The 17,428-nt window shown below is 35.4% G+C and overlaps 2 protein-coding genes across 2 annotated transcripts in view; one reads left to right on the top strand and one right to left on the bottom strand.

Annotated features, from left to right (window-relative positions):
- The window catches only part of vps13a (vacuolar protein sorting 13 homolog A), a 123,581-nt gene extending 120,881 nt beyond the window's left edge, over positions 1-2,700 (top strand). The window contains exons 71-72 of the mRNA XM_041255980.1: positions 1,497-1,565; positions 2,058-2,700. Coding sequence (XP_041111914.1) covers positions 1,497-1,535 — 39 coding nt within the window. The 3' untranslated portion in view covers positions 1,536-1,565; positions 2,058-2,700. The remainder of the gene's footprint in view (positions 1-1,496; positions 1,566-2,057) is intronic.
- LOC121318864 (guanine nucleotide-binding protein subunit alpha-14-like) overlaps positions 1-17,428 on the bottom strand; it is a 38,410-nt gene that overhangs the window by 4,083 nt on the left and 16,899 nt on the right. Inside the window, exons 2-6 of the mRNA XM_041256003.1 lie at positions 15,360-15,544; positions 4,806-4,960; positions 2,745-2,873; positions 1,954-2,083; positions 1,339-1,492 (exon numbers count right to left, since the gene is read on the bottom strand). Of these exons, the coding sequence (XP_041111937.1) occupies positions 1,339-1,492; positions 1,954-2,083; positions 2,745-2,873; positions 4,806-4,960; positions 15,360-15,544 (753 nt within the window). The remainder of the gene's footprint in view (positions 1-1,338; positions 1,493-1,953; positions 2,084-2,744; positions 2,874-4,805; positions 4,961-15,359; positions 15,545-17,428) is intronic.

The following is a 17,428-nucleotide window of genomic DNA, read 5'->3' as shown; positions in this document are numbered from 1 at the left end:
ACGTCCAGTGTGTGGAGGGAGACCTTAACTCTTATAAATGTATAAAACACGTTTTAAGAAATTCTCTTTTGTGTTACATAATTTGATATATTCAGCTGCAGACAAAAATATTGGCATCCTACACTTAATACATGATAATTCAAGAAAACATGTTAAATACATGCTGTAACAGGGCAAGGAGCCCTGTACATGATTGATTTATTTTAGAATGGGGTACCCCTCTGCCCCTGTGCAGTTTATTATTTAGAGTTTGTATTATGATTTATTTATTAAATATATGACAGCATAGCTGTGTATTGTTTCTGGCAGAGGTGACATTAGGCAGCTCGTCCTCTGCCAGTGTGTAAATAAAAACCTTGTGCAGAAGGTGGCCATCTCCCGAATTAAGTGATTAATTTGCTGCTAATCGGGAGATGGTCACCTGTATAAAAGCTTGCAGCGCTCTGCAGCTGTGGTGAGTGTTCAGAGGAGAGTACGAGAGCAGTGAGTTGAAACAGGATCAGTGAAAGCGACTGCCCAGCCTGACCTAAGTTTTGTTGTATTCGACTGTTCGTGGTTTGTTTTTGTTTGAATATTTATTTTAGCTCTGTGAGCAGTGTTTTTTTTTTTTTTTTTTTTTTGTTAAAACTTTTTATTTTATTTTTGTTATTGTTTAAAATAAACAGCGCAAGTGCCATTGTACCAAATCCCTGTAATGCCTGTTTCTTCCTGCATCTAGCCTGATGTCACCACTCAGCCATTTCTGTCACACAGCATTTAGTGAGCATTAGTCATATGACAAAGACCAAAATACATAGTTTCTGGAAGTTTAACAAGCAATATTTTTATTTTAAAAAAATCACTTAAACAATTCCAAATATTTGTCTTGACAAAAGTATTGGCACCTTTACATTTAAAAATCTGTTTGAAAAATATAAACAAACTGTATTTCATAACCGTACATATATAAATCTTTTAGATAATTATAGAATATATATATTATAGATATATACTATAATATATATATATCGCTAGAGAACAGTGTCAAAGAAATATGGTACATCAAAATCCACAATCAGCATCATAATCAAAAAGTACCAAAAAGTGGTTAGAGTTTAATAAATTATTGTCCTTAATCTGTTATCTTGAATTATGGTGTAATAAGCATAGGGTGCCAATACTTCTGTCTGTGACTGTACTTACTGTACCACATACAGGTTTTCTTGTTTTTAGTGACTACTTCAAATACAGCTTTTACAGTACAGTGAAGGCAAGAGAATCATTCATTTTACAATTTGTATTGTTATGCTGCATAGCTTGTAAGGGACTAGCACTACCAAAAAAAAAGACTAGACTCACCATCAAATTCAGGAAAGTAGTCAATTAAATGAGAATATACGATCTTCTCTTCTAGAATGTCCTTTTTGTTCAAGAAAAGAATGACAGATGAATTCTGAAACCAGGGGTATGTGATAATCGTTTTAAATAGGGCTTTGCTCTCTTCCATTCGATTCTAGGAACAAAAGCAAACACATTCCATCATCAGTCCAGTCTGAAACATTTGTGGAAGGTGGACATCCTGGTGTGTAAGTATCTAAACAGCACTTTCAATAAATTCTGTATTTGTTTTATGCTAGATTGAAATGGCATCAATCTGGTTTGTGCAAAATATGGTGTACTATCCTGCCTACTAATGGACAAACATTTTGACATTTCATTAATTTATGGAAGGATTGCATTTGTAAATAATCTTCTGAAATGGAAGATATAGACCAATACAAAAAGTGCTTACCTGCATCCATGAATCATAATAACGAATTAATTAAAATAATTGAGACTGCTGTGCGTTTTAACATGGAAAGTCATGAATTTGCAGCAGAAAATATTTAGCAATTCTTACTCTGTATATTGATTTGGAACCTTTTTTTTTTTTTTTTTTTTTTAAGAGAGGGTAACATAGTACAAAAAACTGACCTCATCATTGCACTCAGCGAGGACCTGGTCATATTCACTTAGTGCAACTAGGAAAATGATGGAGGTAACATTCTCAAAACAGTGAATCCACTTCCTTCTTTCAGATCGCTGACCTCCTACATCTACCATTCTGCAACAGACAAAACCCAGAAACTGAGGACCTAATGAAAGTCATGTACCCACAACATGTATTTGATATTTATGTAAGTGCTAAATGAACACTGAATAGTATAGAGGGCCTGTAAGCAGCCTGGATTACACCGATTCAACATCAAAGTGTTTAAATTATCTTGGAAGACCTCCAATTATCTTGGTGATCATTACTCAGTGGTTACCAATTATAATTGTTTTTGGGAAGTTAATGCCCTATAGAGTCATAACTTTTGAGATGGTTTCTCTTGAAATGTAAGATGCACAGTTTCAGAAACAGGAGCATTTGACAGCTGTGCCACTACTGCATTTTCATCCCTCAAAGTTTATTAGATTTGTGCCCTTGTTACTGAAACTGAACTCTAATAGATAGCTTTTATCTACATAATTAATGTCAGGGATGCAATTTGCAGAACACAGTCCTGTGGGAGACCCCAATAAGAGTTTGCTACTTCTGTATATCATTGCACTATACAATTTGCTGTTGTGGTTTGTCCATATTCAATACGCTGTATCAAGACAAGATGCTGCAAAGTTCAAATAAATAAATAAATGCTGTGAAATTTGCTCTTGTTTCATAATAAAACAAAACACTTTGTTACGACTGGTTATACTTTGATGGACTCAGAGAACAAGAATACCTGAAGATGACGTTTTCCAGATCAAAAGGATATTCAATGATTCCAGTTGTGGGCACTCTGACTCGAAGGACATCTTGCTGGGTTGGTATGTATGATGGAACTGTAATGCGTTCTAAGTCATCAAGGTAACTGTAAGATAAAATTGCATAGACATCAATTTTATGTTTATTTACCACTTCAAACCACTCACGATTAACCTGCAAAATACAGCAAGAGTCAACATGTCGTGAGGAACTAAATTACCGTACTCCTTCGAATTTAAGCCGCAGCCCAAATTTCCCACCCTCAATTTGAGATAAAAATAAAACATCAAATAAATCTGCATTTACAAAGATACAATCTCAATTACGCATATGGAGGCAGTTTGCGACCGTCTGCTATCATACTGAGCAATTCAGTTATGTGCTGCTTCTCATTTCCAGACGTGATTACTCATACCTGTTTTTCTCCCAATTTGTGAACCGTGGTATTGCTTGGCATGTTGAAATACGGAGTTCCGATCTGTCCAAGCTGGCACTGTTTGTTAGAAACGCTGAAATTGTAAAAACTTCTCTTCGAATTCCACAGGAAGCTGATGACGCTTCTTTGAAAATGGCTGCCTGTATGTCATGGGTCATTCGAGATCGGGCAGTAACGTTTTGGTTCGTCTTTTCTCAGCAATAAGTCAATTTGCTGTTTGTGTACTCGCGTCTTTTGTTGGTGATTTTAACCCTTAGCGGTCCATTTATTCAGCGCTTGTCAGGCGCGTCAGGACCAATTTATTTTCACACACGCTGTTTATTTTACACACGCTGGTTAATTTTTATTTTTTTTTCAGAGTAAAACAGGTTTAAAAGGCACTGAATCGAAAAAGGACATTGAAAGGTTTTCTTTGCGTTTTCAGTAGAAAAAAAACAACTAAGTCATTTTGATTTGGACTGGAAAGGGAAAATTGTAATGTCGGACCTGGTTAAGGGTTAAAAAGGGTAGGGTTAATACATGCTGCATCACTATACTTTACTCGAATTTAAGAAGTAGGCTATTTATGAGAAGAAAAAATGGTTCAAAAAGTGTGTCTTAAAATCGTATTCTGGTATCTGCAGCAAATGCATTACACAGACATCAGCATCAGAGAAAAAATGGCTGCATGACTTACTGTACTTCAGTTTTCCTTTATATCAACCAAATTTATAACAGCATATTTGTGCAAAATATTATCCAAATAGTGTCAAATGTGAAAACTCAGAAAAGGCCTTTTTATGGGTGTCATGAACTATTTTATTTTTTAAAAAGCAAAGTTTGTAACTACACAGTTAAAGTGTTTAACACTTCTAAGCTCCATGTAATTGGGACACTGATAATCATGATTTTTGCTTAAATGGGACAGAACTCTGGGAGACGGTTCTTCCCCAGTACTATTTATGTCGTTTAACTGGGACGTCACTTTCTTTAACTGGGATACATCCTTTCAAATGATGAACAGAGATTTCTTTTTCACAGCAATACTGGTTCTCGTAGCACAGTGCAGTGATTACGCTGTGACTTGCGTAAACCAGGTTGAACTCTTTAAAGGAGCTGGAGTCACTGTGGTTTCTTATGCTGCGCGGTAAAGGTTGGCATGTCAACATCGCAGGTGTCTCACATTGTGATAAGATGTGATTTCATTCTTTTTCATTTAGTTTGGAAATAAAAAAGCGATTAATTTTGTTTAGGAATAAATAAAAAGAAATGACTTGTATTTCAAATGATGCATTTAACCTTTATTCACTAAGTGATGTAATTTCATTATTTATATTTTAATTTAGAAATGAAAAAAACAGTAAAAATACTTCCCCTCCCTTGTCCCTGTCGTAAATTATGAATATAAGTGAATAAGGTCCTCTCAAAAGCCTCTCCTTTAATTGGAACAGCCGCTAATTACAGCTATTTTCTCTGTACGTGAGGCTACTATCCTCTTATGTAATTCAGCAAAAAATATTTTACTTATTTCTCACCAGTCATATTTTGTAAAAAAAAAAAAAAAAAAAAAACACAACATATAGTAAATAAGACCTGAACATATTAATAAAGCTGTTTACTTACTATTTTGCAGAATCGGACAACTGATATTCTCGGCGTCTGTCATAACACTCCTGAATCCCAGGATCATTCCATAAACTCTTGATTGCTTCTGATTGATTTGTCTCCAATGTGTTGACTTTGTCCACCTCAATGTTCTTAATCAAATCAGCATTTTCCTAAAGGTAATGGAGAGAAATGTTGTGTTTGCTTGACTACTGCTGTGGGACCTCACAAAACACAATTTTACGAAAGCATTAATCATGCCTGTACCATCTCAGTCTGTGTGGTAAGAGTGGGGAACACTTTAGTTTAGGGACCCATTATAAGTGGTTGTAAACAATAGCAAAAAAAAAAAAAAAATGGCAAAAGTGTATAATAACTCTATTGCAAAAGCAATGCATCCCCATACCATTGTTGAGACAGACATATAAATACAGACAGATAGACTATATCTGATATAAGCATATAAACAATAGCAAAAAATAAATAAATGGCAAAAGTGTATAAAGTCTTATTAATTCTAATCATATTCTATAATTGTCCCGTGTGCATCTGAGATCTGTTGATTGCAAATGTGCTAAAGCTCCCTATTTATAGGCATTCCCAAAACGCAGGCACTTTCCTGCTTGTGTCACCCCCATTCTTAAGAAACCTTCTCTTGACCCATTCTCTGCCCAGAACTATCACCCTGTATCTCCTCCCATTCCTCTCTCAAACTCTCGAGTGAGCTGTCCACCACCAGCTGGCATCCTCCTTCTTCGAGCACTCTCTGCTTGACCCTTCAATCCGGGTTCTGTCCTGCACATGCCACGGAAACCACTCTCCTCCTCTGTAACTGACTCTATCCTCTCTGTCGGGCTGCCTCCCTCTCATCCATTATAATTCTCCTTGACCTCTCCTCTGCCTTTGACACTGCTGATAATGCTATTCTCCTCTCCTCTCTCTCTCTGACCTGGCTATCAGAGAACTTCAGGACTGTTCCTGCCTTCCACCGCCTCCTTACGACCCACCTGTTAAGACTGCACTTACAGATTTCTTGATCTACCCCTTCTACTATGCACTGGACTTACCAGGTCAAAGCACCACATTACTGGATCCTTAGCTAATGCACCATCCTTGCTCTATTGCTCTACTAATATGTCTGTAAATATAACTTGCTGTAATCCTTACTTGTTGCATACTTGTTCATATTGTGTTCCGCATTTACTGTTTGTTCCGAATTTTGCCAAAAAATAACAGGATTTTTTTTTTTTTTAACTGACCCTTGGTTTTTACTGATTTATACTCAATTTTCTTTTGTCTACTATTCAATATTCTCCCGTTACTATTTTCTAGGAAATACTGTATATTTTGATTAAAATGCTGTTTTATTTTGACTTGGACATTGTAATAACAGCCTTACATTGCATCCTAACATACAGCAGGTATGTTTAGACGTCAGAGGATCAAATGACTTTCAAAAGCCAAGTAGCAGAAGTGGGCCAGATGAGGCAGAGGATCCATAGCATTGCAAATACTGCTGCACTGAGGTACATGTTCACACTGACAGAATAAAATAACATACTGAAAGTAAACTAAAACAAGAAAGTAAACTGAGAGGCAAGCAATCCATTTCTGTGGCTTTTACACACGCTTTAATAAAAGAGCGCTGAATGATTAACAAGTTTGTCAGAGCACTGTGCTTCACTGGACAACCACTATTTATTGCAGAGGAGTATGTATTGGTGACTTCATGTGACAGTACTGTCTGTCCATCGCGCCAACAATCTTAATCGTAAATATTTGACAGAAAATGATGATGCTTTAGTTATAGAATGCATTTATGGATTTTTGATTTTTGGCATGTCTCTCGATGGCTTGGACCGTCCATTTAGGTCAATTTTCTTTTCTTTTTATGATATCAAAGCTAATAAAACTGGCTTGTTTTGGGTTGGTGTCATTTCATACCTTCTGTAGATACTATTTCTGTCAGCACACCAATTGCCCAAACATTTACAAAGTACCAACTAACTTGTTTGCTTCATCATACATGCCAGGGGCATTAAACTTAATCAGAAACCAGAACTGCTACGCATTATATTCCACAAGTAAATTGTGTATACTGAGTTTTTTTTGTTTTCCAGGTGTTTCAGTTAAAAGCACTTTTTTCACTGATGTCATCCCTATTTTAATATTTGTAAAATAAACTCTGAAAAAATCCGAGGATTTTTTTTTTAAAAGATAAAAACCTAAAATGCAGAAACACTAATTATACTGTATTTAAATATACATTTTGAATTGTAATACAGTACTGTCCTGTAACAAATGTAAGTCATCTTGGATAAAGGCGCCTGCCAAATAAATAAATAAATAAATAAATAAATAATATGTTTATAATTACTTATAATGTATCCCTAAACTAAAGTGTTACCAAAGAGTGCATATTTTCCTGTAAGTGTGGCTTTATTTGACATAATTGAAATATGTAGCTCAGGGCTACATATTTTATGTACAATTATGGTACCCACCTACTCACACAGGTATAATGAGCACTGTGTTTTGTATGCCAGACTCCAGCTGTGCTGCACACTGATTAGAGAGCTAATCACTCATTAGCATTTACACCCTTTCGCATGGCATGAGGTACCCAAAGAAGTTGAACGCAATGCAAGAATGGTGTCACTGTAATTGTAGCTAAAAGGTAACATTCTTCTTTTTTGCACAGGAGGACATTTGGAGTTTGTGGCTAAGCAAGACCAGGTTATTTGCAAATACTGATGGTTTTTACAGCTCACATACTGTATTTTTTCTGTTATTCAAACAGAATGCATGCCTTTGCTTCTCCTCTATCCATATTAACTATACAGAAATGCTATCTTGTAAAAGGCACTCTTCTGACCAAAGGTAGGTGACTTTTTGTTTCATGATTGTTTGGTATTTTTGAACTAGAGGAAAAGAAAATTGTCTCAAAGCAGGGTTTATGCTTTAAAAAAATGATTTATTTCTCTGCTGGTGCAAACATAGTGTGTGCTTTGTATGATACACAGCAGGTTCCTGTTGCACATTTTAGTGCACATACAGATCACATATTTGTCTTGCAGTAGAGCTTCTGTGTAACTAGCTATGATTGCTGAAACACTGAAAAACCAAAAATACAGTAAATCACTGTTGTGAATATATACAATATTTAGCATTTTATAATGCAGTATCCAGGCAAGAATTCATGAAAAGACTGACTTTTTTTAACATTGTACTAAAAACCAGCACAATATGCGTATCATTTTATCATGAATCTACAACTTTGAGTAAAATACTTGCCCCACTCATTCTTCATGATGGCCCATACAGGGCAGGTGTGAGTGCAAGTCTAAGTAAAATGTGTTTATTCTCCACTGGCCTCATGCACGCAAGACAGTGGATGAGCAGAGATTTAACACATGTAAAAAGGCGCAGGGAAATCTGGTACAAAGCTTTACTTATTTGCAAATACTTAAAGGTGATTGCAGGTTGAAGCTTTACATAAATTTGCAATGTCTGAATCAGCCATGTTATTATAACCAGGAACGCAAACGTCTTTATGGGAATGACTTGCATTATTGTTTATAACATTTTAAGTGGTCAAAGTTGTGTGATGTTCTGGCAAATGGGTATGAAGCCTTATCCCGTTGTATGTTGTAAAGTCCACTTAAATTATTATGGGCAATTTGTAAAAAAAACTTTGTGTAGTTTCAAGTCTTAATCTCAGTGGACAGCTGTCCTACACATCACCATTAGAAATTCAAATTCAAGCAAGCAACATTCTGCCATAGCAATCACGTTTCAACATGTGTTTATCATCAATGAGGTCGTGTGATTGACACATTTCAGCACTCCACTCCAGGTGTGTCAACATGGGAATCAAATTCACTTCAGTGAAAGAGCAGCACTTCAATCACTTCTACTGGTCACACCCATCAGCAATATGTTTGTCGAACGTACTGAAGCACAAGGAAGGGAAGTGGCAGAACAAATTACATTCTGCAAGAAATCATAGGTGCTAAAAGTTTGTTTTCCAGGATGGATGTTATAGGTTTACAGGTTTAAAGTAGACACAGGGCAAATTTACAACATGATTCTTTTAAGTGAAAAGGCAATTAAGGTTTTTATGTATTGTATATCCACAATTAAATAATTGTGTTGTTTTGAAAGGTACCTTTAATGGTTTTTGGGGCCAAAACCTTTGTAAAATCTACATGGCTATACATTTTACCTTGTGAAACTCAAATATAAGCTAGCAGTTGCAAAGTATTCATAGCATGATCAGGAAATTGGCACAACATCAGTAATCACTAATGAATCTTGGTTCCTCTTGGACAGAATTTGTACAGGTTCCTTTTTGACTTTAAAAATCTTTACATTTTTTTTTTAAAACTAATGTTTTACCCCCAAGTACTGCATGAACCATTGCAAATCAGCAGTGCACAGCATTGGTCATACAGTACAGTATACAAATTGCATGCTATTATTATAACTCAATTATATTTTATTATCGAGAAGAGTATGTATACCAATGTATCTTGAATGTTTCAAACGATATATGTATTTTTTTGTATATATAATAAACTATAGTATGCAGTTCTAATGTTATTTGTTTTACCTAGCACCTTGTTTTTCCAGCAAGTGAGCAAATATTGTAATGGAACCAAGAGTTTTCTGTGCACATGGCTCAAGACCTGTTGCTATGGAGATATTATCATTCAGTTCTTGTTTATATTAGCATCCTTTAGCAGTGCTGGATCAGCCAGCCTACTCGTGTTTATTCTACACAGCTAACTCCATTGTTCGCTGGGAAGTATATGTTAATATATATTTTTTAATGTTAAGACTACACCAAACAAAGAGCCGTATCTACTTCCACAGCCCCCTGTAACTTAAACGATGCTTTACTAAAAATAACGTTCCAGAAGCTTTTTTTACTCAAAATTGTTATTTGCATTTGATATGAAAAGACACTAATTGCAATTTTAAAACAAATATAAGAAGAAATAACTTATCATAGTCTGTAGATGTCACATTTACACAGGCACTCTGTTAGTGATGTTTAAACAGCTTTATACTGTGTATGATGGGGACTGGATACTACAGTAAGTAACTGGTTTGGAAAAGCAGCAGCAGATAAGAATGTACAGTACAGCTGCATTCACACATGCAAACTGCCACCACTATAATTGAACAAAAACAATACATCACCTGGGGATAATGTAAGGAGAAAAGCACCTCTGTTTGTAAGCATAAAGCAAAATGGATATGTGAAAAGAAATCTGTATTATTGATATAGCCAGAGGTTAAAACAAGAAGCGTTTTATTGATACTCTATATATGAAGTTGGCATCTGAAATTGTTTATGAAGTTGTGGTGGTAGCGGAATGACAATTGCTTAAAATCTCCCATAACGGGGATGCTTAATTAGGCTGGTTTAAAGGGTATAAAAGGCTTCAATACACAAAGTCCTACTTAAAGACTGCAACACTTAAAAGTCTGCAACACATCAGTGCCTCACTCAAAAGACATTACCTTCAATCATCAATCTCTTCAAACACCCATGTAAAACAGTCATCAGTGTTGGCATACAAGTAACTGTACCTCTAAACCTTACCTCCTTATTTAGAAATGTAAAACATGTTTCAGACTTAGCTTCGGTAAGATTCTGCTACAGAAAGTATATCTATTATTCACTTTATTGTACGTGACCTATGTATCTGTTAGGGACCCAAACCGAAATAAGATCCCATTAGAACTGAGTTGACCCCATCAGCTTGAGGTTAATTGCCATTTTTAGAACCACAATCTTTTCGTGTTCGGCTTTAGGTTGTCTTGCGATTGACCCCATCGTGATGCATAAAATTCACATGGCCTTAAGCCGATCTGAACAAGATTCTATACCAGAAGACAGGACCATCCCTTCATGACAAACTGAAACTACTTTGAATTACCGATCTGAGTTGTCATTCCTGCATGTCAAAGTGAGACTGGTTTTTACTATTCTCGGGGTAGCCCCAGATGTGTCAAACTAGACTGGGAAATAAAAAAAAAAAAACTTTAATGTGGTAATAAATACATTGCGTGCCTATGCTTTTAAATAAAATGATCAAACCATCTGATGTATTTATTTATTCACTAATATTGTATGAAACTGAAGACTGTATGACGAGAAATGAAAGCTAACTTACTTTACGAAAGGAACGTATTCTATTGTATTTAGCATGTGCTCATCAACAACTATAAACACTCAATTATAAATTGTAAAACTATATTAAAAACAACTGAATACAATTCTACCCTGTAGCAGGGCGGTAGGAAAGCCCTGCTGTTTAATCATATTGTTTGTTTATTTTTAGAATGGGGTCTCCCCCTCCGCCCCTGTGTTATTTTGTATTTGTTTATTGTTTTATATTTTTGTCTATAGATGACGGCAAACCGATGTGTGTTTTGTTTGTTTATTATTTTGTATGAAATTAGCTGTACTTTAGTTTTGTTATAGTTTTGCAGCGTGGATGAGAAGCCTCATCCACATTATGAAACTCGTGCAGAAGGTGGCCATCTCCCAAATTAGTTAAGTGAATAATTAGTTGCTAATTGTGTTTATAGTCACCTGCATCAATACCTGCAGCTCTCCAGGTTTGAGGTGTGGGTGTTCAGAAGTGGAGAACAGGAGAGCAAGAGGCAAGAGAGATAGTTAAAAAGAATATAAGGATCAGTGAAGGCAGCTGCTCAGCCTGACCTTAGCATTTATTTTTGTGTTTGAGATTTGTTTTATTTCAAACCTTTTATTTTGCTCTATGAGCAAGTGTTTATTTTTGTTTAAATATTCTATTTATTTTTGTTCTCTTTAAATAAAACGGCGCACGCGCCACTGCACCGTACCTCTGTTTTGGTTGTGCTTTCTTCTGGTCTGAGTAACCACAACGCCATTTCCTGCCACATACCCATACACCATGTTTATTTAGCTTCCATCCCCTCATGTAAAAGTGAGACTAGTTGGAATTATTCTCCAGTGTTGCTCCAATTGTCAAATGTTTTGCTTTTGGCTTATTTCATTTGCTGTTAATATAAAAACCTAACACTCGAAATTCTGGGTAGTCACATATGCTTCTTATCTTCTGAACACATGTTTTGTCATATTTGCTATGACAAGGTTGCATACATACAAGCTTCCTGGGTTGGATAGTAACCACTGGTATTCATCGCAAACTGATTTACCGATAGGATGTTTGTATAATACAAAGTCAATGTTTACTATATCCCCCTAACAAACAGAAACCTCTGCAGTAAATAACCTGTTTTTTTAACTTTTCAGCGAAATGGTTCCTATGAAATGAAACAGATATGCTTCACAGAGACCTGATTTCCATACAGCTCCTCCGCAAGATCGTTTCATGTTTTTTGTTCTTGCACTTAAGGAACTGATTCATACGCTTGTCAAGTAATTACCAAGAAAGCTGGATGTTTATTTCACAATCTGCACTGTACAGTAGATCAGCAAGCCTTGAGATGATTTCTTGATGCTGAAACCCTAGCTTAAAGCCAGCTACGGATTGCTGTCTTGGTATTACCATTTTCTACAGTTACATAAAAGGACTCATATAATCTAGAAAGATGCTGTCAAATGTTTAGATTTTCTTTTTTTTGTGAGCAGCTTTTCAATCATGGCAACATTTAAAGAGAATATTCTTTAATTTGTGTTTTATCATCATCAGACTTGGTGCTAGTAGGGGGAGCCAAAGAAAGTGGACACTGACAGAAAGCCAAACACGTACGCAGTTAATCTTAAAAAGTGGAAGGGAAAGGAACTTGTATTTGGCATAATGAACTGAAATATCATCAAGAACTCACAGTACTTCAGAGGGACAGTAACACTTTTTAAGATTCTTAAGTAGTTTGAAAATGTGTTTATTTTATTGTATGAAAGCTTGTGCTCAGTCAATCTACAATTGCTTTTCATGTGTTTTTCTGTCTGAATAGTTCACAGTATAGGTTTATTGACTGTTTCTAGTTTTTCGAATAGCAATCAAATCAAATTGTTTTAAGCCTTTTTATTCATGTATTTATTTGTTTAAATTCTCTGCATATGTTTAACAAAGTTTACTTTATCTGTTTTAACAAAACAGTTTCTGCCAGCACTCAAACAGAAGAAATTAGGAGTACAAAAGATAATCAGCCAAAACCAGTTTGTGAACATGTTTTTTTTTTTTAAAAAAGGCATCATGTCAGGTTAACATACTAGCAAATGAGTCAGTACTGCATATTCACGATATGATTAAAAGAAGAAAAAAAAAAAAGATTTATTCAAAATCTCTAATCTACTCCCATCAAGTTTATTGTGATTTGAGAAATGACAAATTGATAAAGATTCAATATTCTTGATGTTATGCTTTAAACTCTGCTGTTTATACGTATATTATACATGAACATATATAACATATACAATGTTTCCTACAGAAGGGTAGTTTCAGCAATTGTAATCCTTATGGTAGTCTACAACTGAGCTAAAATCCTGCACTTCAGGTTGATAATATAAAAAGGGCTTTGTTATTTATATATTTAATTATCTATTTATTTTTTCTGTTTATTTTGTGGTAGCTTTAGTATTTTTTTAAACTTTGTTTATAAAACAATTAAACTATAAAGCACTCTCATTTTATGAGCCGTCTGCATATTAAATGAATAAACATGTCACATTAAAAAAAAACAAATACTGAATGAAGAGCTCGTACTGTATGCTTCTATTTGGTCAAAGAAGCTTGCCAGTATTACTTCCAGCAGATTTCACTTATTAATAAAGAACAGCTCGGTACAGCGTTTATGTATAGCAGAAAGTTGCGCAGGGTTACATCCTAAACGGGATCTTCACTGCCGAAGTCTCTTGAACATAATGTATGGCTTTCGGATTTGTTTCCATGCAAAAAAAAAAAGGGGAGGAATGTACATGGTATCTACATGCTACTTCACATTCTCCTGACAATGGAGAGAGAATTTGGAGTTTCTGCATGTAACTGCATGTAAACCATACCTTTCCCTCCACTTGCTTTTACACCTGTCACTTTGCATATTTGAATATGATCATGTAAACTGCATCCCAGAGCTCAATTCAGTAGTTTCGTAGCTTTGCACAAACTAGTTAATCTACAATTATTTTGGGGAATATTAAACTGAATTCTCAAACATATGAAACTGTTGAGCTTTTATTATGCAGAACCACTTGATCATAAGCAGCAGCAGCACTGCATTAGTTTTGTAGAGCTATTCCAGGATAAAAGGTAGACAGATCAGAAGTTTAAATATGATATGCGCATTGATACTCGCACAACCTGCATGCACTCATAAGTAAAATTAATCACATTCACACAAACTGTACTTATCTTCATTATGTATGTACATTATGTGTGAAGTCATTGCTAGTAACAGTATCTGCATGCATGAAACATACATCTGCACATACAGTGCATACTGTACAAATAAGCTCAAATAAATACAAATGCTTAAACCCCTTTCTTGCACTGCACCGTTGTACCAATGAATGAGTGAGTCATACAGGAATAACATTGTTTAATTATTATTATTATTATTATTATTATTATTATTATTATTATTATTATTATTATTATTATTTATCTGAAGGCCCTTATTGGATTTTTAATCCAGGTCAGTTTTAAAAATAAATATGGAGAAATCATTTTTAAGGCCCAATTTATTTTTCTTTGTATTAAATATCCTTACACCAATACATCTTGTTCAGCCAGAAGTCACAGTTTAAAATGGTTGAAAACCTCTGCAGTAGGCGAAAGCATTACCATACAGCTAAGAAGCAGTTGAATGGGTTTACCTGTAATCCCCACCCCCCACCCCCCCCCAAAAAAAACCCACTTCAGCTTGGTACCACTTTCCAGCATGGATACGTACACAATATCAGGGACTGCCTTGCACACCTACCAAACCAACAAGATCCCCATTCCCAATCATTAAAGGTCTGAAATGAAAGCAGATAATGAATACAAAAAGGAGGGCAACAGTATTATTTAACCTGCAGGCTTAATCTGCAGGCAGTTTAGTTAGTTTAACATAAAAACAGCTGCTAGTGCAGTCACTCATTGTAAAACAACTGTGTGCTATATGTGCTGTCATTATCAAGGGAAAGCCAGCTGCCCTGATACCTGAGTTGTGAGAACATTCTGTTTGTTAGCAAGGGAATAAACATTTGTCAACTACTACTCTAGACTTTTTTTTTTTTTTTTTCAGACTGCTTAAATTCAACTCACAAACTGGCCATTTTAAAAAAATCACTTATGTATCATGACAGTAAAAGTAAAATCGAATACAGTAAATACACATAGCTGCTTGTTCTGGCATTCACGCCTCAAGTTACCTTTTTTAACTTAGTTTGCTGCACTGTTTGCACTCTTGTAATTTGAAAGGCTCATCTGCTTTCATTACATTATTTAGCTTCACTGTGATTGGTTGGGATTAATATTTTTTCCCAGTCTTGAAAGACATATTCATGAATTAACTTTGTGAAAAGAACACGGAACATGAACATGTAATATAAAGAAGCCCTCTCACCTTGTTTTGCTCATCCTTGTACTGGATGTTCAAGTTGTCCATGGCCCAGACCAATGATTGCATGGCACTAACTGTGTTCTGATAGACCAGTTTAATGAATCCCTTCTTGTCATCATCTGTATATCCTGAACCATGAATGATTCTCATCTGTTTGATGAATGTACTTTTGCCACTCTCTCCAGTTCCTATAAAAAATAAAAAAGAACATCATTGTTCAAATATAAGTATTTTCAAAACTTGGTAAGCAGCTTTATGTTAGCCCTTCTTCAACAGCAAGGCTTGCAAATGCATTGATTACCTTCATTTTGATACCTTATGCAACTCGGGAAACAGGAATAATACTTCTTCAAAGTGCACATAATAAATAACATTACCAAATAGGTACTGCAACACAGTGGTAATGTTGAGCAGGCAGGCTGCCTTTGTATTTAACACACACTAAGGTTTCCACTGCGGGTGGTGAACTGATGTGCAGAATTATTATTTTAGCCATGATTTCAGATGGCAAAAAGAGAGAGCACTGAACATATTCAGTATCAATTTAAAAAAAAACCTGATATATACAGTGATCATATTAAATGTATAGTAGAAGAAAACTGGATTACAAAATGCAAGTACAGAGCTGCTTTAAAGCAAAACGCAAACCCCAACTTACAATAAGGATCATATCAGCATGTTAATATTTTAAATCTAAACCGCTGCAGCAGTTGAATCAATTATACCTTATGAAACACATACTGTTAGGTTTACAAAACAGCAAATGAAAGAAAAAAACAACACAGTACTTCTGTTGACTCAGAACTTCGTCAGATTTAACTAAAAGTAATGATAAGCCCCTTTCATACTGGCACGCCTACCCTGGTCTGGATCTGGGTCCTTGCTAACCGGGTCACAATCCTGCGTAGTGTGAAACCAAGTACCTGGGTCTGCTTCTGGGGCATTGATAGGCACATTGTGTACCTGTGTCTGTTACCCAGGTCAACCCTGCTTTATCAAAAGCAGTGTGAAATCGCATAGCTGCCCTGTATGACATCGGGTCCTGACCTGGGTAGGTTCTGACCCGGGTAGACCATGCCAGTATGAAAGGGGCGATACAGTCACTCACAGCTACAATATGGTGGTTCATTTTAGTCTGCATTACCTGTTTGTAAAGGGTGGTAAGGAATCGATGAAACAAAGAGGATTTGTTAGCCTTGATAACATTCCTAGGAAACAGAAACTGGGTAGAGTGGTAGTGAGAAAGGTTTCTAATGATTGACGCACTGGTTCTATTTATAGAGGGTTCGACCGGAAACGTGTATATATTCTTTTGCCATTTAAATTATTTGTACAGGTAAGATGCAGCATCTATTTTCAGTGGGTTCCTTCTTTTGCCCAGTTTTGCAGCTGGCTTCCCCTACACTGACTTATAAATTAGGTTCTGAACATAATTTTGAACTTTTTTTTTACATCATGTAATCAAAGAAACTACAAAATGATATTGCAAAATTCTACTGTACACCACAATAGTAGTACAGAAATGTCACCATTTTTGTTAGCCATTCGTTAACTACAAAGCGGAATGTAGTTAAATATGTTAACTTTACATTATTCAGCAGGTTTCATTCGACTTTATAAAACAAAAGTTGTTAATTCTATAGGACGGTACAAAACTTTTGGCCATAGCTGTGCTTTTATAGCCAGATTAAACTGTGCGGTGCATTTATCATCATATATCACAATATGAAGTTTTGCAATTATAAGGGTGTTTATGCCACTACAAGCGAAAAGAAAACATTCTAAAAGAATGTGATAATTTTTTATACACTATATACCTCCTTTCATAAGGTGGTGGACAGAGTCAGCTTGGTTACAATCTATCATTTGTAAAAAATGATCTAAAAAGATGAAAAAGATCATTTTAAGTTTAAGTTCTTTATAAATGGCAAAATCCTTCAACTACTTCTATATTTTAACGAGTTATTAACAAATGGATGCTAGAATATTTTACAAAGTTTTTTGGCCATTTTTGTCCCAAATAAGGTCTGAAAAACTAGTTTTGTGAGCAAAAAAAACCAAAAAAAAAACGC

The sequence above is a fragment of the Polyodon spathula genome, chromosome 1, assembly GCF_017654505.1.
Source record: "Polyodon spathula isolate WHYD16114869_AA chromosome 1, ASM1765450v1, whole genome shotgun sequence".
Classification (NCBI taxonomy): domain Eukaryota; kingdom Metazoa; phylum Chordata; class Actinopteri; order Acipenseriformes; family Polyodontidae; genus Polyodon; species Polyodon spathula.
The sequence above is the reverse complement of the archived record's forward strand: the minus strand, read 5'-3'. Positions and strand labels throughout refer to the sequence as shown.